Source organism: Mesoplodon densirostris, chromosome X (genome assembly GCF_025265405.1).
Source record: "Mesoplodon densirostris isolate mMesDen1 chromosome X, mMesDen1 primary haplotype, whole genome shotgun sequence".
NCBI classification, from domain to species: domain Eukaryota; kingdom Metazoa; phylum Chordata; class Mammalia; order Artiodactyla; family Ziphiidae; genus Mesoplodon; species Mesoplodon densirostris.
Genome location: NC_082681.1, coordinates 100,491,230 through 100,519,043, shown reverse-complemented (window position 1 = coordinate 100,519,043; position 27,814 = coordinate 100,491,230). Strand labels below are relative to the sequence as shown.

Genomic DNA, 27,814 nt, shown 5'->3' with positions numbered 1-27,814 from the left:
GAAGGGAACTCATCTTAGTTTCTTTTGAATCTGCAATGATTATATTTGTGCCATTATTTCCCTTCTCACCCTTCCCATCCCATGTTCTATACTATAGGACTACAAGTTAGATCCTAAAAAATATATTTTCAGATTTTACTTCCTTTCTATTCAAAAAACATAGGCCAATAGCAATCCTAGATGACTTCACAACACTGTTAATCAAATTTAGCTATCTTTCAAATACTATGTTCTAGAAATCTTACAAACTAGAATTGAATTTAAACTGTCTCCACCCACTTCCCACTACATTACACCCTCTGCTTCCCCACCCCCAGATGAAGGTTAAGTTGATAGATGGATTGGAAATGAAATAAAGCCAGACATCAAATAACTTACTTGAAATCCATCTCTTACCTTCTGTACTTAACCCTGGACTTGATGTGAACTTGGCTACATCAACAATTTTTACAGCAAATTGTTGCCCAGTTTCTCTGTTGATGCATCGTCGTACAACACTGAAGGGACCCCTAAAAAAAAAAATCCAAGTTTAATTTGTTGATTTTAAGTTTCTATCTCCTTTCAACAGTTTATTCATATTTCATTGTCTACTATGGCCATAGCTTTCAAAATAGAATTTAATATAGTTTTGAACACATTTTTCTATAATTCATGAGGTAATTATTTATTTGAAGTTGATAAACCAGAACAATAAGAAACAAATTTACTTTCAAAATCACTTTTAAAAATTTGAGATAGCGTTCTTATATTCAAGGCAAATAATCTCTGTAATTTTCTCTACATATTATCAGCATCTTAAACAAAATAATAGTTCACAGTGGTAGTGTATACAACTTTTACCTTTTGAACCAGAAACTTAAATAATTCTCTCATCTTAGCCATCACTTATCTAATCTTCACTAACAAGTCCTACTGAGTTCATCTCAAATCTCTCTTAATCCTGTCCACTTCTCTGCATGACTCATACCATAGTCTAAACCACTAACAGTTTCTACCAGGACCACTGAAAACTTGTTTCTCCCATTCATTCTTGAAGTGATGTTTTAAAGATGAAAATCTGATATTATGTTTCTGCTTAAAATCCCAGAGAGAAGGTATTCGCAACACATGTATTTAGTCGAGAACCAAAATACATAAATAATTCTTAAATAAGAAAATATACTACAAGGAAATCTGGGCAGAAGACTTAAATAGGCACTTCACAAAGAGGAAGCCCTACATGATTTAGTTTCCAACAACCTCTGCAGTCTCACGTGAAGTCCCAGAGAAATCCTTCATCCTCCTCAAACTTCAAATTAGCATTATTCTCAACTGCCATAGGAGAGGAAGTAATTTCTACTAGCAAAATCAGTGGTCCAGTCACTTTCTTACCCAGTCCTCTTCTCAATTGAAATTGGTGGCTCTCAATATTGACCATACAGTTGAATTAACTGTGATGACTGATAAAATAACAATGCCCAGTCCCAGGCATTAAAAACACAAACACACACTCTCGGTTCCTTGTGATTAATAGTTATCAAATAAGTATCTGAACTAAAGATAATCCAACATGCTTGAATCAACTATTGATTAATGTAGAATGCAATCGCAATATACTGTAGTATTTTATTTGAAGGTTAGTATGGTTTAAGTTATTAAATACACACACATGTACGTGTATACATGTATGTATTTCCCCCCTGCTCAGGAAACAAAACACTCTCATTGGTTTTTACAGGTAGAAACAGTACACCTGGATGCATGTGGTCAATCAGAAGACAGAGAAAAGTTCTTCATTTACAGGACACTTATGATATTTTTGCCTTAAAGTGTAAGTTTGTCTTTATTCTTTCAGAGGACAGGCAAACGAATATAATCTAACCTAGACTTAAACATTTCTCTGAGATCATATGAATCAGTTGATTTCATCCCACTATCAATCATCAGGACATCAGTTACGTTACAGTTTCAAATCTCTCTCTTCAAGCAACCTAACAAAGCTAAACTGGAAGAAAAAGAAATGGTAATAGCGTACCTTTCAGAACTCTATAGGAAAAGGACGTTTTTGATAATCACTCAAAACTGTTCAAAGACTTTTCTCTGTGAGAAGACAATATAACAATGTGAGTCAGGAATCCCACAATGTTTTCATTCTCAATCTGGATGTCTTACTTGTGATTACTTATCCTGACAATAGCAAGCAATTTCAGGAAATGTTTAGTGTAATTGGTTTTTGTACAACATTAAACCCTTGGGACTCTATTTATATATACATTTGTGTAGTATGCTTCAATTCACTACACCTTTTGGATACTTTCCAAGATCTGTATGTGGGATCATTTTTGGTCAATAGACTCAATTCTTTACTTTTTCCTGTTTAAACAAAGGTGAGGAAGAAAACATAGCTTCTCCCCCAACCCTTTTAGTAATAGTAGAATGAAGAAAGCTAGGAAGAACCAAGGAAAAAGGGAATACCGATACAAAAAAACCCCACCAAAAACGTGTTTAAGTCTGTGAATGAAAAAAAGGAACCAAATCCTTGGTTCTTTAGGCTACTTTTATAATGTGAGGCAAAGAAAATAAATTTATCTCTGAAATATTGATGACATGAAGATAGGTCACGAGGAAAGAGTTTCAAAGATCTGTCTCTCAGTGACATCCAGGGGGTTGAAAAGGTGAACCATTTAGTACACTAAAAAGACACTGAAAATCTTTTAACTTTTTTGGGGACTTAATCCATCAACTGGAAACTCAGTGGAAACTGATAAAAATTTGAATGAGTATATAGTGTCTATAATTTTAGCAGGACTTGATTATATTTATTTCATCAAAACGCTAAAAAGACACAGGATATAAGAAAATCTGGCTTGTTTTCCCATCTTAAAATGGGGAGGAGAGTGTAATAAAATGTATATAAAAACTTCTGTATTACACTTATTAGTTATACTTGAATGACAGTTCAAGGAACAGCAAAAATTCAGGAGGTCTAGGTTTCAGTCTGGCCTAAACTCTTTTTTTGAATCTTGAAATTTCATCCTTAAATTTTTAGTCTATAGTACAGTCGATTCTTGAATAATTATGGGGGGTGGAATACTGACAGAGGTAGTTGTAAGCCATCATTATAAACTACTATCTTTCTCATATTTCCACTAATTCTGGCCAGGGTATTAATCAAACTGGAATGATAAGACAATTGATGGCATTTCAGATTTGATAAAATCTATATTCTTTACCCAATTCTTTAAGAATACTGAATATTGATTGGGATTGTGGCACAAGGTTCTACTCAAGGCAGTTGGCTGCTTTCAGAATACTAAGTTTTAAAGTAAAAGGTCAATTAAACTAGAATATGTTACAATTTAATATTTGCTATTACTTCCGTAAGGTTTTGAAAAGAATGTAGCTGTGTCTCTATGCAGACAGAGAATAATCTCCTCTAGCTTTCATTAATGTGAAGAAAGGTCATGTCTAGGAATTGAACAATTATGAAACCAAAAGTAAATACAGTTGGCCCTCTGTATCTGCAGGTTCCACATCTGTGGATTCAGCCAACCATGGACTGAAAATATATGAAAAAAAATTCTAGAAAGTTCCAGAAAGCAAAACTTGAATTTGCACTGGCAACTATTTACACAGCATTTACACTGTATTAGGTATTGTAGGTAATCTAGAGATGATTTGAAGTATATGAGGCATATGTGTGGGTTATATGCAAATAATATGCTATTTTATATAAGGAACTTGAGCATCCATGGATTTTGGTATTGGCAGGGATCCTATAACCAATCCCCTGCAAATACTGAGGGACAATTGCACATCAAAAGTGACTAGAGGGCCTCCCTGGTGGCACAGTGGTTGAGAGTCCGCCTGCCGATGCAGGGGATACGGGTTCGTGCCCCGGTCTGGGAGGATCCCATATGCCGCGGAGCGGCTGGGCCCGTGAGCCATGGCCGCTGGGCCTGCGCATCCGGAGCCTGTGCTCCGCAACGGGAGAGGCCACAACAGTGAGAGGCCCGCATACCGCAAAAAGAAGAAAAAAAAAAAAGTGACTAGAATTAAACAAAATTATGCTAGAATATAGTATAATGTGTTGGTCTCCAGGATAATAGGATAGATTTAGCAAATGCATCTAAATTAACTTTTCTCCCCAAACCCATTAAAATGAGAGAAAAGGGGCTAAAGAAAATGTCTTAAAGGACTGGGAGAATGAGAGAATACAATAGTAATTAATAATCAAATTTTGAAAGCAAGAAGGCAGATGCAGTAACGGTAACTGGCTTAGCATTCATAGGAAAGCCAAATTGCAAGGAGAATATAAGAAAAGTTCAGAACCAAACTCATTTACACTACAGAACTCTCAGGAAGCACCTGAACTGGCAGCACCAGATAACTCTGAGAAAGAGAGGGTGGGGCTAAACTAACAAGGTTTGAGTGAAATCTATTAGAGAAGCAGTTAAGAGTCTTAGATCCTCCTCCTCTACTCCATGCCACCGGGTAACTACCCTGCCCCATCCTCACAGAGGTCCATTTTCTGGAGACGGTAAAACACAGGGTCTTAGAACTGGGGACAGAAGGCAGTTGAGGAAGTGGATACTATATGAAAAGCAAGGGGTTTATGTGATCACACACAAACTGAATGTAGACAGCCCATCCCCATTTCCCATTAACGGGGGGGAATGTTAGAAGCTAGATCTTTACCCTTCAGGCAGGAAAGGAAAGATTTTCTATTGAAAATGTGACCAGCCCAGAAGGAAAGACCTAAAAATAATGACATTATATTGTTCAAACCACTCAACCAGATCACCTTCCTTGAAATCCAAAGTCAACAAGTTCTGCCACAAGTTCAGAGTTTTCAATCAGCTTTCCAACCTCGGCATTGTTGGCATTTTGGGCTGAATAGTTCTTTGTTGTGCAAGGATGTCTTGTGCATTGTAGGGTGCCTAACAGCGTCTCCAGCCTCTACCTGGAGATGACAGTAGCACCCCCTCAGCCAGTTTTGCCAAGCAAAAATGTCTCTAAACGTTGTCAAATGTCCCTCAAGAACCACTGCTCTATTCCTAATCATAAGTAGATAACCAACCTCCCAAAACATCTGGAGAAGAGTCTAATTTGGAAGACAGAGATCAAAACAGAAAGAGCAACTTAGAGGAAACAGACTAAACAAGAAAAAAACGTTCAACTACCATTAATGTCATTGGAAAGATACTATAACTATGAAACAAAAACAGAACTTTCAGAAGACAAAATGAGGGCTCTTGAAAACTAAATATATGAAGAAATTTAAAATTCAATAGAAGGGCTGGCAGATAAAGTTGAGGAAATTTCCCAGAAAGTAGAACCAAAAGAACAAAGAAAATGGAGGGGAGGAACTCAATCCAAGAACATTTCCCAGACCTTAAATCCTGAGTTGTCCAAATTAAAAGGAGCCACCAAGGGGAAAAGCAAAAAATAACATACAAGAGAACTCCCATAACGTCATCTCCTGATTTCTCAGCATAAACTCTGCAAGCCAGAAGGGAGCAACACAATATATTTAAAATGATAAAAGGGAAGAACTTACAACCAAGAATACTTCACCCAGCAAGGCTCTCACTCAGATTTTTTTTCACATCTTTATTGGAGTATAATTGCTTTACAATGTGTTAGTCTCTGCTGTATAATAAAGTGAATCAGTTATATGTATACATCAAAAACTTTACAGACAAGCAAAAGCTAAGAGAATTCAGCACCACCAAACCAGCTTTGGAAAAAATACTAAAGGAACTTCTCTAAGCAGAAAAGAAAAGGCCACTACTAGAAACAAGAAAATTACAAATGGAAAAGTTCCCCAGTAAAGGCAAATATAAACTAAAGGTAGGAAATCATCTACATACAAATATGATATAAAACCCAGCAACTGTAAGAAGAGGAGAACACAAATGCAGGATATTGGAAATGCATTTGAAATTAAAAGACCAGCAACTTAAAACAATCCTGTGTATACGTAGACTGCTATATCAAAACTCACGGTAACTGCAAACCAAAAACCTACAATAGACACACATAAAAAAGAAAAACGAATCCAAACACAAAACTAATGTTAGTCATCAAATCACAAGACAAGAGAACAAATGAGGAAGGGAAGAAAAAAGACCTAGAAAAACAAATCCAAAACAATTAAGGAAATGGCAATAGGAACATATATATCAATAAGTACCTTAAATGTAAATGGATTAAATGCTCCAACCAAAAGACACAGACTGGCTGAATGGATACAAAAACAAGACCCATATATATGCTGTCTACAACAGACCTACTTCAGATCTAGGGACACATACAGACTGAAAGTAAGGGGATGGAAAAAGGTATGCCATACAAATAGAAATCACAAGAAACCTGAAGTAACACTACTCATATCAGCCAAAATCGACTTTAAAATAAACACTATTATAAGAGACAAACAAGGACACTACATAATGATCAAGGAATCAGTCCAAGAAGAAGATGACAGTTGTAAATATATATGCAGCCAACATAGGAGAACCCCAATATACAAAGCAAATACTAACAGCCATAAAGGGAGAAATCAATAGTAACACAATAATAGTGGGGGACTTTAACACCCCACTTTCATCAATGGACAGATCATCCAGACAGAAGATCAATAAGGAAACACAGACCTTAAATGAAACAGTAGACCAGATGAACTTAATTGATATTTATAGAGCATTCCATCCAAAAGCAGCAGAATACACATTCTTCTCAAGTGCACAGGGAACACTCCCCAGGACTGACCACATGCTGGGCCACAAGGCGAGCCCCGGTAAATTTAAGAAAATTGAAACCATATGAAGCATCCTTTCCAATCACAACACTATGAGATTAGAAATAAACTACAAGAAAAAAACTATAAAAAACACAGACAAGTGGAGGCTAAACAATATGCTACTAAACAACCAATGGATTACTGAACAAATCAAAGAGGAAATCAAATAATACCTAGAGACAGATGAAAATGAAAGCACAACGATCCAAAACCTATGGGATGGAGCAAAAGCAGTTCTAAGAGGGAAGTTTATAGCAATACAATCTTACCTCAGGAAACAAGAAAAATCTCAAATAAACAACCTAACCTTACACCTAAAGCAACTACAGAAAGAAGAACAAGTAAAACCTAAAGTTAGTAGAAGGAAATAAATCATAAAGATCAAAGCAGAAATAAATGACATAGAGACAAAGAAAACAACAGCAAAGGTCAATGAAACTAAAAGCTGGTTCTTTGAAAAGATAAACAAAATTGATAAACCTTTAGCCAGACTCATCAAAAAAAAAGAAAAAAGGAGAGGACTCAAATCAATAAAATTAGAAATGAAAAAGGAGAAGTTACAACTGACACCACAGAAATACAAAAGATCATGAGACTACTACAGCAACTGTATGCCAATAAAATGGACAACCTGTAAGAAATGGACAAATTCTTAGAAAGGTACAGTCTCACAAGACTGAACCAGGAAGAAATAGAAAATATGAACAGACCAATCACCAGTAATGAAGTTGAAACCATGATTTAAAAACTCCTAACAAACAAAAGTGCAGGACCAGATGAATTCACAGGCGAATTCTATCAAACATTTGAAAGCGGGATAGAGTTAACACGTATCCCTCTGAAACTATTCCAAAAAACTGCAGAGGAAGGAACACTCCCAAACTCATTCTATGAGGTCACCATCACCCTGATACCAAAACCAGACAAAAATACCACAAAAAAGAAAATTACAGGCCAATATCACTGATGAACATAGATGCAAAAATCCTCAACAAAATATTAGCAGTCCAAATCCAACAATACATTAAAAGGATCATACACCATGATCAAGTGGAATTTATCCGAGGAATACAAGAATTTTTCAGTATGCACAAATCAAACAGTGGGATACACCACATCAACAAACTGAAGAATAAAAACCACATTATCATCTCAACAGATGCAGAAAAAGCATTTGACAAAATTCAGCACCCATGTACAATAAAAACTCTCCAGAAAGTGGGCACAGAGGGAACATACCTCAACATAATGAAGACTGTATATGACTAAACTACAGCTAACATCATACTCAACAATAAAAAGCTGAAAGCATTTCCTCTAAGACCAGGAACAAGACAAGGATGCCCACTCTTGCCACTTTTATTCAACACAGTTTTGGAAGTCCTAGCTACGGCAATCAGAGAAGACAATGAAATAAAAGGAATCCAAATTGGAAAAGAAGAAGTAAAATTGTCACTGTTTGCAGATGACATGACACTATACATAGAAAATCCTAAAGATGCTACCAGGAAACTACTAGAGCGTATCAACGAATCTGGTAAACTTGCAGGATACAAAATTAATACACAGAAATCCCTTGCATTCCTATACACTAACAATGAAAGATCAGAAAGAGAAATTAAGGAAACAATCCCATTTACCATCGCATCAAAAAGAATAAAATACTTAGGAATAAACCTACCTAAGGAGACAAAAGACCTGTACTCTGAAAACTATAAGACAGTGATGAAAGAAATCAAACATGACACAAACAGATGGAGAGATATACCACATTCGTGGATTGGAAGAATCAATATTGTCAAAATGACTATACTATCCAAGGCAATGTACAGATTCAATGCAATTCCTATCAATGCATTGATAAGAAAACCAGACAAAAAGCAGAGCTGGAGGAATCAGGCTCCCTGACTTCAGACTATACTACAAAGCTACAGTCATCAAAACAGTATGGTACTGGCACAAAAACAGAAATATAGATGAATGGAACAGGATAGAAAGCCCAGAAATAAATCCACGTACATATGGTCAATTAATCTACAACAAAGGAAGCAAGACTATACAATGGAGGAAAGACAGTTTCTTCAATAAGTGGTGCTGGGAAAACTGGACAGCCACATGTAAAAAAATGAAATTAGATCATTCTTTAACACCATACACAAAAGTAAACTCAAAATGGATTAAAGGCCTAAATGTAAGACCAGATGCTATAAAACTCTTAGAGGAAAACAGAGGCAGAACACTCTGACATAAATCACAGCAACATCTTTTCTGAGAAGTGTCCTAGAGTAATGGAAATAAAAACAAAAATAAACAAATGGGACCTAATTAAACTCAAAAGCTTTTGCACAGCAAAGGAAACCATAAACAAAACGAAAAGACAGCCCTCAGAATGGGAGAAAATATTTGCAAACAATGCCAACAAAGGATTAGTCTCCAAAATTTACAAACAGCTATTGTGGCTCAATATTAAAAAAACAAACAACCCAATCAAAACATGGGCAAAAGACCTAAATAGGCATTTCTCCAAAGACATACAGATGGCCAAGAGGCACATGAAAAGATGCTCAACATCGCTAATTATTAGAGAAATGCAAATCAAAACTACAATGAGGTATCACCTCACACCAGGCAGAATGGCCATCATTAAAAAATCTACAAACAATAAATTCTGGAGAAGGTGTGGAGAAAAGGGAACCCTCTTGCACTGTTGGTGGGAATCTAAACTGGTAGAGCCACTATGGAGAACAGTACGGAGGTTCCTTAAGAAACTAAAATTAGAGCTACCATATGACCCAGCAATCCCACTCCCGGGCATATACTCAGGGAAAACCATGGTTCGAAAGGATACATGCACCCCAGTGTTCACTGCAGCACTGTTTACAATAGCCAAGACATGGAAGCAACCTAACTATCCATCAACAGATGAATGGATAAAGAAGATGTGATATATTTATATGATGGAATACTACTCAGCCATAAAAAAGAATGAAATAATGCCATTTGCAGCAACATGGATGGACCTGGAGATTATCATACTAAGTGAAGTAAGTCAGACAAAGACAAATATCATATGATATTGCTTATATGCGGAATCTAAAAAAATTATACAAATGAACTTATTTATAAGACAGAAATGGACTCACAGACATAGAGAATGAACTTATGGTTACGGGAGGAAGGGGGGGTAGCGATAGACTGGGAGTTTGGGATTTACATGTAAACAGTGCTATGTTTATAATAGGTAACCAACAAGGACCTACTCTATAGCACAGGGAACTCTGCTCAATATTCTGTCACAGCCTACATGGGAAAAGAATTTGAAAAAGAATAGATACATGTATATGTATAACTGAATCACTTTGTTGTACACCTGAAACTAACACAACATTGTTAATCAACTATACCCCAATATAAAATAAAAATTTTTAAGAAGAGCACCCATGAAGTACTCAGCAAAATAGATAAGAGACATGTCCACACATGCCACTGTGAAATATAAGAACCCTATGGGCTACAAAACGTTCAGATTTCCAGCAGTAGGGGGTAAGGGTGCTCAAGGAGGGGAGGACGATATAGTTCACACACAATGGATCAGGCACTGCAATGGCTTCTGATCTCTCAATGGCAACACTAGAAGCAATGAGACATTAGAGCGACACCTTCAGAATCATGAAGGAAAAATATTTCTAACCTTTAAAGTCTACACTGAGTCAGAAAAATCAATAATAAAAAAACATTTTCAGACATGAAAAAGCTCAATACATTACTTGCAATGCATACTTCCTGAAGAAATTATTGTAGGATGTGTTTGCTAGAACAAGAGAGTAGACCAGTAAAAAAGGACGCCAAGGGACAGCAAACAGGAGATTCAACACAAGAATACAAGAGAGTGAGATCTCAGGCTGCCAGCTAAGCATTGAGCAGAGGTTAACTAGAGAGCCATCAAAGATTCCCAATGCCACTGATCACCTCTTTAACTTGAAAACAGAAGAACCACGTAATCTGGGGCCAGGTTCCTCTGTTTTGCTTTTTCTGACCAGGGGCTGATGAGATTCCTGCTCCTCTCTGCTGCCTCGATCAGCAGAGGACTCTCATTTCAGTCCACAGCAGTGTTCTCAGGAATAGCTGAGCGGGAGGGAGCCTCGGCGAGCTGAAAAGCAGGAAATGCAGAGCAGTGCATGCCCCCTGACCGCACTCCTGCTGGATGTTCAGTACCCAGCACTGCACTATAGCACGGATGTCCTGCCTATGAAGAGCTCCATGTTCTGGGATTTACTTCGGATTTTGCCAATGGACTTGCCAGCAAGGGCTCCTATATGCTCTCAGGTATCTGAAGCCAGACTGTGAACAAAAGGTTCTGTTCAGCTTCTCTTCATCTGAGTCTTCACACAATAGTGGTATTATTGCCCTTTCCTTACACAGCTAAGTTTGTGCTTGCTACTCAGTTTTTAATGAATAAACAATATACTGTTTAGGGATATATACATAGATGGTAAAGCTATAAAGAAAACCAAAAGGAATCATTAGTATAAAAGCCAGGATAGTGGTTACGGGGAGAAGGAGATTGTGACTGGGAAGGGGCACACAGTGGCTTTTAAAGGTACTAGTAATATTCTATTCTTAACTTGGATGATGGATTCATGGGTTTTCACTTCATTAGTATTCTTTAAAATACACACACTCGTGTGCACACACATAAACTTTATGCACTCCTCCACAAATATATTTCCCAGGTAAAAATAACATTTTTAACAGCTGAGGGTACATCCCTAAGATCTCGCTAATCAAAAGAGGTCTTAATTTTTAAAATATCTGTACAATACAAATTATTTTAAGTGACCTGATATATATAAATGAAGAAAAACTGTTTACATTCTCAAACATAAAGTCAGTATCGATTATGTTCATTGTAATTCTGCATCTAATTGAACTAAATTTAATATATATTAAGTTGTTACAAGTAGATTTTGGAGTGACATCTATAATGTAAAGTTCTCACCCTGTGAGAGGTTTACAGACAAAAACTAACATCGTATATGAGGAAACCTTCAATAAATGAGGTGAACTTCCTGTCCGTATCACAGGCCTAGAAGCTTCATCAGATTTATAATGAATTGCGCAATGTACTACAATAGATGTAGGATACCATGAAGAACCACAACCAATTAACCAAAGGGAAGATATGGGTGGGGGAAATGAAGACCAAAAACAAATTCATACACACACACACACACACACAAACATACATACATACAACATAGTTGACATATAGTCAATACTCATTATTTGCAGATTAAGTATTTGTTAAGTCACTTACTAAAATTTATTTGTAACCCAAAGTCAATAATCACAGCACTTTCACAGTCATTCACGGACACATGCATAGCAGTGAAAATTTTGAGTCACCTGACATGTTACCAGCTGAGGTTGAACAAGGTGATGCTCTGCTTTCTTGTTTCGGCTCTCACTGTAAGCAAGTGTCCTTTTTGCCATTTAATTAGTGCATTTTGTGTTTTTTGTTGGTGATTTCACTGTTTATAATGGCCCCCAAGTGTACTGCCAAAGTACTCTCTTGTGTTTCTAAGTGCAAGAAGGCTGTGGCATGTCTTATGGAGAAAACACACTTTGGGTAAGCTTCATTCAGGCATAAATTATAGGGCTATTGGTCATGAGTCCAATGTTAAAGAATCAAGTATACATATGAAATAAGGTGTCTTTAAACAGGTTATGTATTGATTAGTTGAAGAAAACATGACCGGAGGCTCACAGGAACCTAACCCTGCATCTCACCTAGGAGCAATGATTCAGTATTTACTCATTCAGTGTTCATGGCAACTTTTTAGAACATAACTACCACAAATAATGAGCATCGACTGTGTGTGTGCATAATACACACATATGTATGTGCATTTAATTTATGTAATATATATGCAAATATTATGTTACATGCATTGGCTGGCCAAAAAGTTCGTTCAGGATTGTCCGTAACCCAAACTTTTTGGCCAACCCAATATTTATACTAGAAGATAAACTCAATGAGTGTCCGGTATATATTAGGCCCTCATGAAATATTTGGTGAATGATATATCAAAAACAAACTAGGAATGAACAAACCACTGAAAAACTTATATCACAGAATTTCACATAAACATATACAATTTTGAGAAATCATGGTACTTCTAGGTATTTTTCTACTCATTTACTAAATCTGCATCTTGCTACTACTGTCTGTACAGTTCTGATGTTAGGAACTGAGGGAAATAGATGGTGGGTGGGCAAAAAGAAAACAAAGCAAAAATATAATAGTAATGATGACAATATTAGCAGTAAGAACATAATACTGAAAATGATACTCTATAGACACATAAATGTATATAAGAATGACACCTAATAGAGATAACAATGGTCCTTTTCCTCTTATTTCAACACTGTTGGTTTAGTCATTACCACTAAAGAAGAGCTTATCATTCCATCTATAAATCCTTTCCTTGTCTTCCTGTTTCTTTGTGGTAGTGAAAGGGGAACAGAAATGTTCTGAAACTTTTTTTCTCTTTAATACTTCTGGTACCCACTCTCACCACCAACATATACACTTTCATAAACACACCAAACTGAGTTACTTTAGGTATAGTGACTAAACCAAAGGAAAAAAGTCTGCCTAATCAGAGCCACTGCTAAAGAAACACACATAGAGTGGGAAATTATTAAAATCAAAGTCTCAGGAACTGTTGCCTAAATGTTAACAATTAAAGACCTGACAAAGGAATTAAGCTCATACAGTTCAAATCATTCCTTGAAAATAGAAAGGGCAGGCTTATTTGAAAAAGTTGGCAATGGATCTCCAAAATGCTAACAGAACAAATTTGGCTCAACTGTCAAAGATGAGTAATTCATAGTGTTAAGACTAGCATTTACTAAGTTGGAACCTGTATTGGCATAATTAGTACTTCTGTCAAACCTTGACAGTTCAGTGAAAAATTTAGTAGGCCTTGCTTTAGGTTTTGTATAGCACATCATCCTCTGGTCTGAGTCTATGTATGCTACATTCACCGTTTACTACTTTTATGCAAGGACTTCAGGGCATACACAGCAGTCTCTGCGGATCCAGAAGTTCTGGGAAATCTGATTGGTATATGTGCGTGTGTGGGTGTGTTTGAAGGGCTGGGGTTAGTTAGAGCCAAGGTAGAGGGATATGGACTCTAGGTCTTCGTTAGCTTGTATATGATGGAGCATGTATCAAGGAGAGTTGCTGAGAGAGGAGAAAAAAATATTTTTGTAACAGATAAGAAACAGGGAAAAAGGGACACAGACATAAGAGGAAAGAAATGAAAAAGAAAACACATAAAGGACTGTAAGATAAACATATCCCAAAGTAAGTACTCTGACTTGGTTGTACATGTTTCGGCCTTTTTAGCTCAATATGTAAAGAACTTTCACAAATAGATATTGAAGCAGTAACATTAAAAAAATTCTATTGATACTTGCACATTTTATCTCATTCATTTACCTCATTTTCCCTAATGGAAATAAGACCAAAAAAATACAAAGAACAAACAAAAAAAGATTAATAAAGCAATTCTTACCCTCAGGATACTCCCAATCTAATAGATTGCTATGGGTAAATGTACATAATTTCAGTATGTTATAGAACAAAGTATTGAAAACAGTATCATATAAAGATTTATTATCTGTGGATAGGAAGGTGGTCAGAGAAGGCCTCTATGAGACAGGGACACTTAGGAGGGCTTAGAAAGGTGAACAAGAGTTTTTCCAGGCCAACAAGGATACAGAGAAAATTCTGGAAATAAGTAGTAGCATGTGAAACAGCCTGGAGCCAACTCAAAGCATGGCATGCGATGGATACTAAAAGCTGTTTGGCATTGCTGGCATGAAAAACTGGAGGGTGAGAAGTGGCTGGAAAAGGAGAAGGGCGTCAGAGATCACTGTGACAGAAGAATGGAAGATAGGTCGAGGAGTGAATGGGGGCCAGTCAGGAAGTTATTACATTAGCCTAAGCATAACATGATAAAGACCTAAACCAATGCCTCAGTAGAGGCAACTGAGAGAGACTTAAAATAAATTGACAAGACAACGTAGTGAATGATTAGCTAGGGGATGGTGGGGGGTTGGTTGAAAGAATGACGTACAGATTTCTGGCAAAAGTTACAGGGTAAATAATGATACCACCAAATGAGAGAGCGACTACTATAGGAGAAAGAACTGGTAGAAGAAGAAAGAAGCTGAGAAAGAAAGGAGATACATGACTGTGTTTTGAAAATACCAATTTCAGAAATAGTGATTTCCATGGACCAAGGCAGAGATTTAGAGAGCACAATTAGATAGGAGTATAAAGTTCAAGGAAGGGGTCAACATGTAGATGATGAAGGTAACATCAACTACCATTTGCAACATACCATGTGCCAAGCATGCCACTGAGAACTTTATATAGATTCTCCCATTTATTATAATTTATTTATCATAATAGCAAATATACTGTTAGCCCCCATTTTATAGATTAGGAAACTGAGGCTAAGCCAGGTTGTCTATGGCCAAACTGTTAGTGGATAGTAAAGTCAGGACTGAAGCCTAGACATATCAAACTCTAAAATCTAAGTTCTCATCTCTATACTCCCTAGGAAGCATGAGTGAACAGGAGCCATTGATGTAAATGAGAATACAGACCAAAAAGGACAGAAGACTGAACCCCAGAAAACAATGGACATATCCCCCAATTCCTCCCCAAGGAACTACTGGAAACACCCCCACAGAAAGACTACAAGAAGCCCAGAAAGAAAAAAGAAAGAAAAAAGAAGTGCTAAAGACTACAAGAAGCCCAGAAAGAAAAAAGAAGTGCAAGTTCTTAGAACATATTATCTTGCAGAAGTACAGCCATGAAGACCAAATGCTTAGAAGGGTCTTCCCTAGACATGAACACAGTTCTCCCCATTCTTCTCAAGGCTGGCTCAAGAAAAGTGTAATTTTCACTTTTAAATTAAGAGCTACACATTCACATTTTGCTATTTTCTAAATGTGGGACTATATATCAAATAATGGCCCAATGAAAATATTTAATAGAGAAACAACTTTTTGGAAACATGCGCCTGACCTTTTCTCCTAGTGTTCATGAACTTAATTACTTATAATTAGTACAGGTGGTCATTTTTATCCACAGGTTCTGCATCTGTAGATCCAAACAACTGCAGATCGAAAATATTTGGCGAAAAAAAAAAAACCTCCAGAAAGTTCCAAAAAGCAAAACTTAAATTTGCTGCACACCAGCAACTATTTACATAGCATTTACATTGTATTAGGTATTTTAAGTAATCTAGAGATGATTTAAAGTATATGAGAGGATGTGCGTAGGTTATACACAAATATTATGCCATTTTATAAGGTACTTGAGCATCAGAGGATTTTGGTATCCACGGGGGTGCTGGAAGCAATCCTCCACGGATATTGAAATGACTGTACTAATATTATCAGAACTGTCAAATTCTGTGTGCATAATCCAGTCTTATAAGCTGAAACTAATGATTATGGAAGTCTGACACTATGAAATTACATTGTAAATCCTATTTATAAAAGGAATGTGTTCTGTTAATATGTCACTAACATAGGTTGTTTTCCAAATACTACATTAGCCTATAATAGTATTTTTGCCTGCCATTAATTACAACTCTGCATCTAAGAGGGGGAGGGGGAATTAATATTTGAACTCAGAAGTTGCTAAATTCATTAACAGATTTTTTTCCAGTGACACTTCTGTGGAGTACTGTTAATCTCTTCCCCTTCAGAACCATGTTTTATGGATCTCCATAACAAGTTAAATCCACTTCTGAGTTAATAAAATTTATTTGTTTTTATTAAATAAAATTTAAATTAAATAAGTTAGTAAAAGAAATTGCAAAGCTGGCAATGCTCCTTTCTCTATTATTCATTTTAGTTGCATCAGGATTATGCAAAATTTATATAGTAGCATAGAAACAAAAATGTAACTAACACTCTAAATTGGGGTTTCCCAAATTGGAGTCTTGTGAAATCCTTAAAGAATATAAGTTTCTCTGTCAAGTAAGTTTGGTAAACACCATATACAATACCTACCCTCCACCTCCACCTCACATTCACATTACATATTAGCAGCCAAGTCTTTCAGTTAGGAAACAAGCATCTCTCTCCTCTACCGTACTCTAACCATATCATCCATGTAGCACCTATTAATCATTAGTGTTCCCTGAACAACACTTCAGATATCATGATCTAAATTTTAAAATTTATAATAACAAACAATACAAATTATGATGTAAATATGAATCACTCAGATTTTAAACAACTTTTTTTTCGGAAATAAATATTCTTTTTCTCAAACATGGCATATAAGTTGTTTAAATTCTTACAAAGAGGAGGGTAATTCAACAGTTTGCTTAGTAAAGGATGGAAAACATTTAACTATGCAATTTAAATGTCTATTCATTAATACCCCCAAAAGTAATTTACTTTTTACAAATGTTAATATAAGCATATTCAGCAGGCAATAATGCAACCTCTGGTCTTTTAACCAAAAAACAGTTAGCAAAAAGGCAAAGCATACAAAGGAAATAAGCATTTACACCCAATTACTCAGCTCAGTGCAGGGCAGCAGAAAATAGGTTTTGAATTATAACTGTAGTAATCAGTTTCTAGGTCTAAAGAAGTAAAGGAGATGACCTGGAAAGCAACTGCTTTAGGGGAAAGAAATAAGAGTATAAAATAAGTGGATATAACTGTTTGTGTAAGACAGTAAAATTAAATATCCAAACAGTTAAGGAATTTTTCAAGTTAGGTAAGGAACCGAAGTCCCTGCATGTTACAAAGAGTAGGCAAGTTAGTAATGTTCAATGTTAATCAGTTTCCCAAGGATGTATCAACCTTTCAGGGCTCATAAAAGGACTTCCCTTCACCAATAAGGCACACAATATACTGGGCATGGAGGATAAAAAGAGAAAGGGCCATCGTATCCTGAAACATGTTTGAAACTGAACTCCTGATCTCCTCTCTTGCTATCACATTTGAAGGCCAACTCCATATTTCCTTCCAGTTGCTTAGCCAAAAATTATGGTGCCAATCTTGATCCTTTTATTTCTTTCACATTCCAAATCCAATTCATTAGGAAATGCTCCCGGTTCTACTTTGCTGAGATCTTCTATCTTTCCATTTGTTTCAAGAAAATGTGTAACCAATTCCTAGAGCAATTTTATGATAGCTGAATTAAAACCATCATGAGATAATTCCAATATCTGATTCAACTCACTATTGGCCTCAGTTGAATGTCTTCTCTCATTCAAATTGTGTTTTTTCTGGTACTTAGGTATGACAAGTGGTTTTCAACTGTATCCTGGATATTCTGGTCATTGTTAGGAGACCCTTGATCACAGATCTTCTATTTTACAGGCAGTTGCCCTGTTTAGGTTTAGCGTATACGTCCTAGACTAATTTTGTGGGCTTTAGTTCCAATGACAGTTTAGTTTTCTGAGCCCTTACAATGCTACTTTGATCTGCTTCATTCTTCTGGTGCTGCTGGGGGCTCCCAGTCAATCCCTGCTGATGCCATCTGCAGGAAAAAAAAAAAGGTGCTTTCCAGGGCCAGTTGCTACCCCAGGGCAACCTTGAGGGAGAGGGGTTCAGAAGCTACCGGGCCTGGGCAGACTGCCCACTAGGGCCAGTTGTGGAGAAGAGGCTGGTATAGCCTGGCCTTTGCTCTTGCTGCTGTTGTCAGCAGGCCAGATGACAGGACTGGATCATGGCACGGGGGCTGAAATGGCCATGTCTGCTGCTGCTGGCAGATCAGACTATCTGCCAAGGCCCCGTCTATGGAGCAAGGGCTGGGATCGCTAGGGCCTTTGCTGCTCCTGCTGGGGCTGTGGGCAGATCGGATTGCCCATCAGGTCCCAGATGTGGACCCAACTAGGTCTCTGTTGGGCTTCCCCTTTCCAAGTCCTTTGGTCAGTGAAAGCAGGCTTTTGTTTTTGTTTTTTATGCCCTTTGGTGGTTCTGGGTAGTAGGTCTCTCTAACAGCCAGCCCAGGGGTAAATGGAAGGTAAAAAGAAAACCTCGTGAACTCTCCATATTGTCATTTCTCAAGTGCTGAGGTTCCTAGCTAGTCTGCCTTCTTCTTCCCAAGTTTCAGAGTTCTTTTACTGCTATCAGTTGAATGACTGCCAGGGCATTTAATTGTACTTAATGGGGGAAGGGATAGTTAAAAGTGAGTCTTTAAAAAAAAAAAAAGTGAGTCTTATACCACCCTGTCCTAGAAATGGAAGTCTGTGCATTTTCAACCTTTTTCATTGGCTAGCATTAGGAATCCATTCCATTCAAAACTATGAGAGAAGTGACAGTTCTTTTATGTCCAATGTATCAAGTTAAAAATAGTAGCCATTAAACTCATCAGGTCCATAATATACTTCTCCATGACACCCGGCTCAGAATTTTAGGGTCTCAAATAAGTAACTGTAACTTAGCAGGAACCTATGGGGTATTCCCGGGTCATGCCCTTCCCCCATATCCTCTGCTTTAGCGCCTCTCTGAAGTACTCAGATAATAGTATCTCATGCATATCTCCTGAGTTTTTTCAGATGCTAAAAACCTCCACCAAATGGAAGAAATTAACTACTTGATGATCAAGAGCACGTAGCCCCAGACCTACTGGCGCCTAAGGGTTGATAAAGTTAACCGCCCTTTTACCTCAATATCAACCAATGAGCTGATGACATACCCTACGGCCCCCCTCCCTCACCTGGCTTTTTTTTTTTTTTAATGGCTGTGTTGGGTCTTCGTTTCTGTGCGAGGGCTTTCTCTAGTTGTGGCAAGTGGGGGCCACTCCTCATCGCAGTGCGCGGGCCTCTCATTATCGCGGCCTCTCTTGTTGCGGAGCACAGGCTCCAGACGCGCAGGCTCAGTAATTGTGGCTCACGGGGCTAGTTCCTCCGCGGCATGCGGGATCCTCCCAGACCAGGGCTCGAACCCGTGTCCCCCGCACTGGCAGGCAGACTCTCAACCACTTCACCACCAGGGAAGCCCTCACCTGGCCTTTAAAAATGCTTTGCTGAGGGCTTCCGTGGTGGCGCAGTGGTTAAGAGTCCACCTGCTGACACGGGTTCGTGCCCTGGTCCGGGAAGATCCCACATGCCACGGAGCGGCTGGGCCCGTGAGCCATGGCCGCTGAGCCTGCGCGTCCGGAGCAACGGAAGAGGCCACAACAGTGAGAGGTCCGCGTACCGCAAAAAAAAAAAAAGCTTCGCTGAAACCCTTCGGGGAGTTCAGGGTTTGGGGGGCAGGGGCCACCCGTCTCCTTGCTTGGTCCTACAATAAACCTTTCTCTGCTCCAAACTCCTATGTTTCGGTATTGTCTCACCTCACCATGCATTTGGGCACACAAACTTGCATTTGGTAACATAGTTGGTATTCTTCAAATCCCAGGCTGAGAAACATCAAACCAGCCAAAGTATACTAGAATAGGGGTGCCTTTCCGTTGTCTCCGCACATCATGTATGCACACATGCACATGTATAAACACTCACTCCGCCTCACAGCCTTCCTGAGTCTAAAAGGAGAGCTAAGACACCAAAGTCTACTTAGCATATTTCAGTCATGGCACATTGGCTGGGAAATGGTGTTTTTAATAACAATCTCATTATTTGGTCTTACACATTATAGAAAGTGAGGAAAGTTAGGGGTTATAATAACCTACATAAATAACGTTATACATAACTGAAGGTAAGCTTTTAAAAAAAGACCTACTGGTTGACTATACTAGTTCTTTGAGGGCGAGGATTTTCTCTTATCCGACACTGTATCTCTAGCATGTAGAATAGTGAAGACTCAGTAAGTGCTTTCTGGATAGACAAATGGACAGATAAAGCCATTTTAGAATGCATAAACATAGGTGTCATCTTTAAGATACTTGCATTATATTTAAGTTAATCTCAACTTACAGCTCTTTAATAGCTTTTATACCTCTTTCATCTCTTGGGAGAGATTTTCACTTATCTAGTAGAAATAAAAATTTTTATTTGTCAATGTCAATTACTAAAAGGTAGGTAAAAGCTGTAAAATCATATAACATGTTAATTTTTAAATACTTCTTCAAAAATGATTTTTTTTACTAGAGATGTTGATTGCCAATTCAAGATCCTTCTAATATTATCATAATTAAAACTCAAAAAAGCAGCCTTTTTTACTTTTAACATGTACTAACATCTGTTCTTAAATACTTTGTTTTAATGCTTTAAAATAGGCCTTGTAAACTTGAGGCATTTTACAAAAATAGTATTCTGCAATGGCAGAGAACCAAACATAGCTCCTAAAATTCAGAAAGCTTTTCAATCTAAAAGTTTATAAAATTAGCTGTGACAATGATTAGCTCAAAGTTAATTCAATCTTTTGTTTCTTTAAACAGTTTACTTAAAACAAATTTCAGTTTGTATAATCTGACAAGATTAAATATAAGCCTCAATCACTATAATAGTTTACCACTACAAGATATAATTAAATGGAAATAAATTACTTATTTTAGCCACATGATCACCTTTTTTGGTGAAACTACAAGCAAATAAACTCAATTAAGACTTAGAAGACAAAGCAACTCCACGGTTCCTAATTAATGGTGAATTGAAGACTGACAATTTTAAGCACAAGCTTAAATCAGTAAATAGACATGAGATCATAAAATTAGAAACATTTTAACCAATGACTATTAATCAGTTCATTAAAAATCAACACATATGCAATTACTATTTCCTGTACTTTAATCAAATCCTTTATCTTATAGCAACCAATATGAAAAAATAAGAAATGAAGCATGAAGAATATCTAGCATAGATACAACACAGATGGGTTGAGATCATATAAAAGAACAAGATGTTTTTAACCATGAATTTTTTAGGCAGCTCCACTGACTGACCAGTGAAATGTTTAAAGGAAAAAAAATTTATTCTACCAGCCAAGAGTCCTTGAACAGTAATATTTCATAATGGGGACTTCCCTGGTGGCACAGTGGTTAAGAATCCGCTTGCCAATGCAGGGGACACGGGTTCGAGCCCTGGTCCGGGAAGATCCCACATGCTGCGGAGCAACTAAGACCGTGTGCCACAACTACTGAAGCCCATGTGCCTAGAGCCCGTGCTCCGCAACAAGAGAAGCCACTGCAATGAGAAGTCCGCACACTGCAGCGAAGAGTAGCCCCCCACTCGCCGCAAATAGAGAAAAGCCCACATGCAGCAACGAAGACACAACACAACCATAAATAAGTAAGTAAATGAATTTTTTAAAAAATTTCATAATGAACTTACTTCTTTTGGTGTGCCCAAGCAACATGGAAGTACAAACACTCCAGCTGCAAACATCACTTAGCATGAAAAAGTCCCTTTAAGATAAGACACTTTAACCCTTGATAGACTAACGTTTTCCTCTTTGAATCAAAGCCAAAACAGCGTAAACAGAGCATGGACTTGGGGCTGAATCCTGGATCTGCCCATTACTAACTCTGATGACATTTGGGCAGTTATTCAGTCTCTCTGGGCCCACTTTATTTAAACTGTGAAAGGGAGATAACAGCTACTTCAAAGGGTTCTGAAGAGAGAACAGAAGGTATAAAGGGCTGTGCCTAGTACATATGCACAGAGGGGACTTCTTCAGGGTTGATCTGTTATTAGACAAGTACCTCTTTCACTACTTCTCCCCTAAAAAATATAAAATGTCTCACATACTACAAGGGTACAATTTCACTATCAAAACCAAGAATCAGCAAAGAACCAGAGAATTCTGTTTTCAGTAACAGTGAAATAAGTAACCTGGACTAACCTTCCTACAGAGAAACAAAATAAAACCTGGACACACACACACACACACACACACACACACACACACACACACACACACACACACACACACACACACACACACACACACACACACACACACACACACACACACACACACACACACACAGTCTTCTTGAAAGTATAAATATCTTATAAGGTACTTCAATTTTGCCAGTTAAAGATCTAGGAGAACAAGGGAAGCCACAGCAGTAAGCTCAGCCATATACAGCTACTTTTGCCTGTAGGGCAATTCTCCACCCTTAGGAAGCAGCTGCCTCACAGGACTCAAAGGGCCTCATAGGAATGGATGAGTGAAGAGAAGACTTGCCATCTACCTGATAGACCAATCCCCACTTTGTTCTGTTTTCTTCTGAAAAGAAACCTAGGATGGAGGTGAACCAAAAACAAACTTAGCCTTGCAAGGACTTGAAGCCTGGTTCCCTCTCATCTGGTAGTCTCAAATCTTAAAGTTGGATTAAGGCAGTCCTGGCCATAAGCTCTCCTCTAAAAACCTGGCACAGAGGTAAACCCTCTCTTGAGAAAGATACTGTCATCTTAGTGTGAACAAGAATCAGAATAAGAGACAAAAGAAAAATACCAAGGCACGAGATATCGAAAACAGAAAGATATAACAGCCCAAATTTTAAACTCAATGGATAGATTTCAGAGCAGCTGAGAGCTGAAGAAAGAATTAGTTAAAAGGAATATAGGTCAGAAGAAATTATCCAGAATACATCATGGAGAAAAAGAAAACATAGAAGATACGATAAGAGACTTGGATGAAATGATGAGAAGATTTAATGTATGTTAATTGGGGTCCCAGCAGAAGAGAAGAGAGAGAATGAGGTAGAGGCAATATTTGAGGAAATAGTTGAGAATTTTTCATAGAGTGATTTCACAGAATTTTCATCAGACTTGTCTATCCACAAATTCAAGATTCCCAGTGAATCACAAGATAAAAATAAATCTGTATACCAAGACAAATCACAGAAAACAAAGAGAAAAATCTTAAAATAAGTAGAAGTTTTAAAAAAGATTATCTTCAAAGAAGTGAGTTTGACAGCTGACAACAGAAACCAGAAGACAATGAAATGATGTATTCAATGATATGAAATGAAGTGCCATCCAAACAGCTCTATACCCAAGGATTTCAATAATGAAAGCAAACTAAAGACAAACACAAACTGAAGGAGTATGTCATAGCAGACCCACACTAAAAGAGTTTCTAAAGGGTACTTTCAGGCAGGAGGAAAATTACCCCAGATACAAAGTCAGAGATGCAGCGAAGAATGAAGAACAAAATAAGACATAAATATGTGGGTAAATGTAAGTAAATACTGACTGTATAAAACAACAACAAATAATATCTTCTGGGTTTACAAATATAGAGAATTAAAATATTTGACAAATAGTAACATATAAATCAAGAAGGGGTAAAGTAAAAATGTCCTAAGATACTTGCATTGGCTGAGATAAGGGTAATAAGACTTATCAATATTACGTCTTGTAAGTGCATAATACATGTTGTTATTTTTTTTTTTTTTTTTTTTTTTTGCTGTACGCGGGCCTCTCACTGCTGCGGCCTCTCCCGTTGCGGAGCACAGGCTCCGGACACACAGGCTCCGCGGCCATGGCTCGCGGGCCCAGCCGCTCCGCGACATGTGGGATCTTCCGGGATCGGGGCACGAACCCGTGTCCCCTGCATCGGCAGGCGGACTCCCAACCACTGCGCCACCAGGGAAGCCCATACATGTTGTGATTTTAAGGATAACTCCTAAAATAATTGAAGCACAGTGCCTAAGTTCCAAACTAAATAGGGATAGGGAATGGAGTGATAAAAAAAACAATCACATAAGAGAGAAAATAAAAATGAAACAGACCAGACAGGACAGGCAAAGTACAAAATAAAAAATTTACATTCATATTACTAGTGTGTTCTGGGAGTATGGAAAAATATACAAACAATGAACATAATAAATTATAGAGTATATTAAAAGGGGTTTAAGTCTATAGGAAAAAAATAACGTTGAGAAACTGGATATATAAACTAAAGTAAGTGTAAGACAGGTTTCAGTATTAAATACAGTAGTCAAGGTAGGCCTCGTTAAGAAGGTAGCCTCTGAGCAAAGACTACTTCCCTCTCCATAGCTAACCTAAAGGCACACACCTCCACTCCAGCCACAGCTCTGGGGCTACCGCTATGGGGACCATTATTTTCAATGTATTGTATTCCTCCCACATTTGTCATCCCTCTGTTTCCCTAAGGGCTTCTGAAAGAGTTCTTTCTTTCTGGACTTGCCCTGATGATAATAACAGCAGTGCTACTATTTACTGAATACCTATTGGTTGTCAAGCATTCTACTAGGTGCTTTGCAAAAGGTCTCATGCAATTTTCTCAATAGCTCTAGAAGAAACGCACTATTGTTCCCATTTTACAGACAAGAACATTAATTTAATTTTATTTAACTATTGGCTGCGTTGGGTCTTCGTTGCTGCACGCGGGCTTTCTCTAGTTGCAGCGAGCAGGGGCTACTCTTCGTTGTGGTGTGTGGGCTTCTCACTGCAGTGGCTTCTCTTGTTGCGGAGCATGGGCTCTAGGCACGCAGGCTCGGTAGTTGTGGCTCAGGGGCTTAGTTGCTCCGCGGCATGTGGGATCTTCCTGGACCAGGGCTTGAACCCGTGTCCCCTGCATTGGCAGCCGGATTCTCAACCACTGCGCCACCAGGGAAGCCCAAGAACATTAATTTTAAAATCTTACCCAGGGTCCCACAGTTAATACAATGCAGAGCTAGGATTTTAATGTAAATTCTGCCTGGCTATAAGGTCTGAGGGCTTTCTGCTATCCATGCTATATCTTGTGCCATTATTGCCAGGAACAACGAAAAGTGAACTTAGAAGGATAAAGCCTCAGCAAATGGTCAGTAGGTGCCATTAGACACATTGCAGACACTCAACAAGTACTCGACTGAGGATTCACAGAGGAGATTTTATGGTCAAGGATCAGCTACAGAAAAATGCTCCGAGAACTGGGTTTACAGGCCAGAATGGGAAGCCAGTTTAAATCATTTTCAACAGCTATTCCTCCTGTCACCTATCTGGTCTTCCTCTTGCCTTGGTTTGTTATCGTTCTTTTCTTCTTATCAGCCTGAGCATGTCCAAGAAATCTTGGTTTTTCTTAATCTGTAGGCAATATTCTGTGTTTTCCAAACTCATTTCCTTTCTCTAAGCTGTAATGTCTTGATTTTGCTTCTTGTATTTTATGCTGGGTGATTTTTCCCAAACAACAAAAATTTAAAGTCTAAGAAACAGGAAAGTTGAACTTCTCCAGGCATAGTGTTTTTGAGAAATTCTTTTTTTTAGAAGTATAGTGGATTTACAATGTTGTGTTAGTTTCTAGTGTACAGCAGTTATTCAGTTATAAGAATTATATACATTCTTTTTCATATCCTTTTCCATTATGGTTTATTATAGGATATTGAATATAGTTCCCTGTGCTGTACAATAAACCTTGTTGTTTATCTACTTTATGTATAGTAGCTTTTATCTGCTAATCCCGAGCTCTTAATTTATCCTCCCCCACCCCCCTTCCCCTTTGGTAACCATAAGTTTGTTTTCTATGTCTGTGAGTCTGTTTCTGTTTTGTAAATAAGTTCATTTGTGTCATATTTTAAATTGCACATATAAGTGATACCATATATTTGTCTTTCTCTGACTCACTTCACTTAGTATGATAATCTTTAGGTCCATCCATATTGCTGAAAATGGCATTATTTCATTCTTTTTTATGGCTGAGTATTATTCCATCATGAGCGCACATGAGTGCGTGTGTGCGCATGTGTGCGTGCCCATGTGTGTGTGTACACATACCGCATTTTCTTTATCCATTCATCTGTCAATGGACATTTAGGCTGCTTCCATGTCTTTGTTATTGTAATAGTGCTGCTATGAATTTAGGGGTGCATGTATCTTTTCAAATTATAGTTTTTTCCAGATATATGCCCAGGAGTGGGATTGCTGGATCATATGGCAACTCTATTTTTAGTTTTATAAGGAACCTCCAAACTGTTTTCCATAGTTGCTGAACCAATTTACATTCCCACCAACAATGTAGGAGGGCTCCCTTTTTCGAGAAATTCTTATGCAATGCCTCATTCTGTAAAGCCAGCCATGCTAAACTCAGAGAAAAGAGATCTCCCAGTCACCAGGAGTACCCTGAAAACCTACAGTCAGACTACTAATGAAATGAGTCTTTTTGTTTTAGGTGGAGAAGTGGTGTTGGGGAAGGGGGACATGCTCTCTAATAGTCTGAAGAGAAATAAGAATGAAGCCTATAGGCTGTATTGGGTTTTTTATTGTTGCATAACAAATTAGCAGACATTTAACAGCTTAAAACAGCCCCCTTCATGATCTCAGTTTTTGTAGGTCAGGGGTCCAGCCGGCTCAGCTAGGTTCTCTGCTTAGGGTCTCACAGGCTCAAATCCAGGTGTCAGCCAGGTTGTGCTCTTATCTAGAGGCTCTGGAGAAGAATCCACTTCCAAGCTCACTCAGGGTGTTGGCAGACTTCAGTTCTTTGCAGCTGTAATTAACTAAAGAAAGGTCCATTTCCTTGCTGGCTGTTAGCCAGCCTCAGAGCTCCTAGAGCCCACCTGTATTCCTTGCCAGTCCCTTCCATCTTCAAGCCAGCAATGGAGAATCTCTGTCGCATCAAAGCCTTCTCACATGTCTTTCTCTAGGAAAACTCCTTTAAATCGATCCTCTTTACTCAAATTTATTTTTTAGAAACCATACCACTTCCACTAACAGAAAAAAATTATCACTTGCCATAAATAGAAGGTGACCTTAAAAAAAAATAGAACTGGGTTTCCCCGGTGGCGCAGTGGTTGAGAGTCTGCCTGCCGATGCAGGGGACGCGGGTTCGTGCCCTGGTACGGGAGGATTCCACATGCCGTGGAGTGGCTGGGCCCGTGGGCCATGGCCGCTGGGCCTGCACATCCGGAGCCTGTGCTCCGCAATGGGAGAGGCCACAACAGTGAGAGGCCCACGTACCGCAAAAAAATAATAATAATAAATAAATAAATAAAATAAATAAATAGAACTAAAACAATAGCACTAAAAATTCTAGGTAGGTACTGTTGCCTTCCTTCCAAATGCTGTAAGCTTAAGGACTACTATCACT

At 38.0% G+C, this 27,814-nt stretch overlaps 1 protein-coding gene across 8 annotated transcripts in view; it reads right to left on the bottom strand.

The window, feature by feature from the left end:
* The window catches only part of CASK (calcium/calmodulin dependent serine protein kinase), a 400,881-nt gene that overhangs the window by 325,072 nt on the left and 47,995 nt on the right, over positions 1-27,814 (bottom strand). For 4 of the 8 annotated variants that reach the window (XM_060086299.1, XM_060086301.1, XM_060086303.1 and 1 more), the window contains exon 2: positions 379-509. In XM_060086299.1, coding sequence (XP_059942282.1) covers positions 379-509 — 131 coding nt within the window. The remainder of the gene's footprint in view (positions 1-378; positions 510-27,814) is intronic. The other 4 variants (XM_060086300.1, XM_060086302.1, XM_060086304.1 and 1 more) reach the window with 1 other exon arrangement.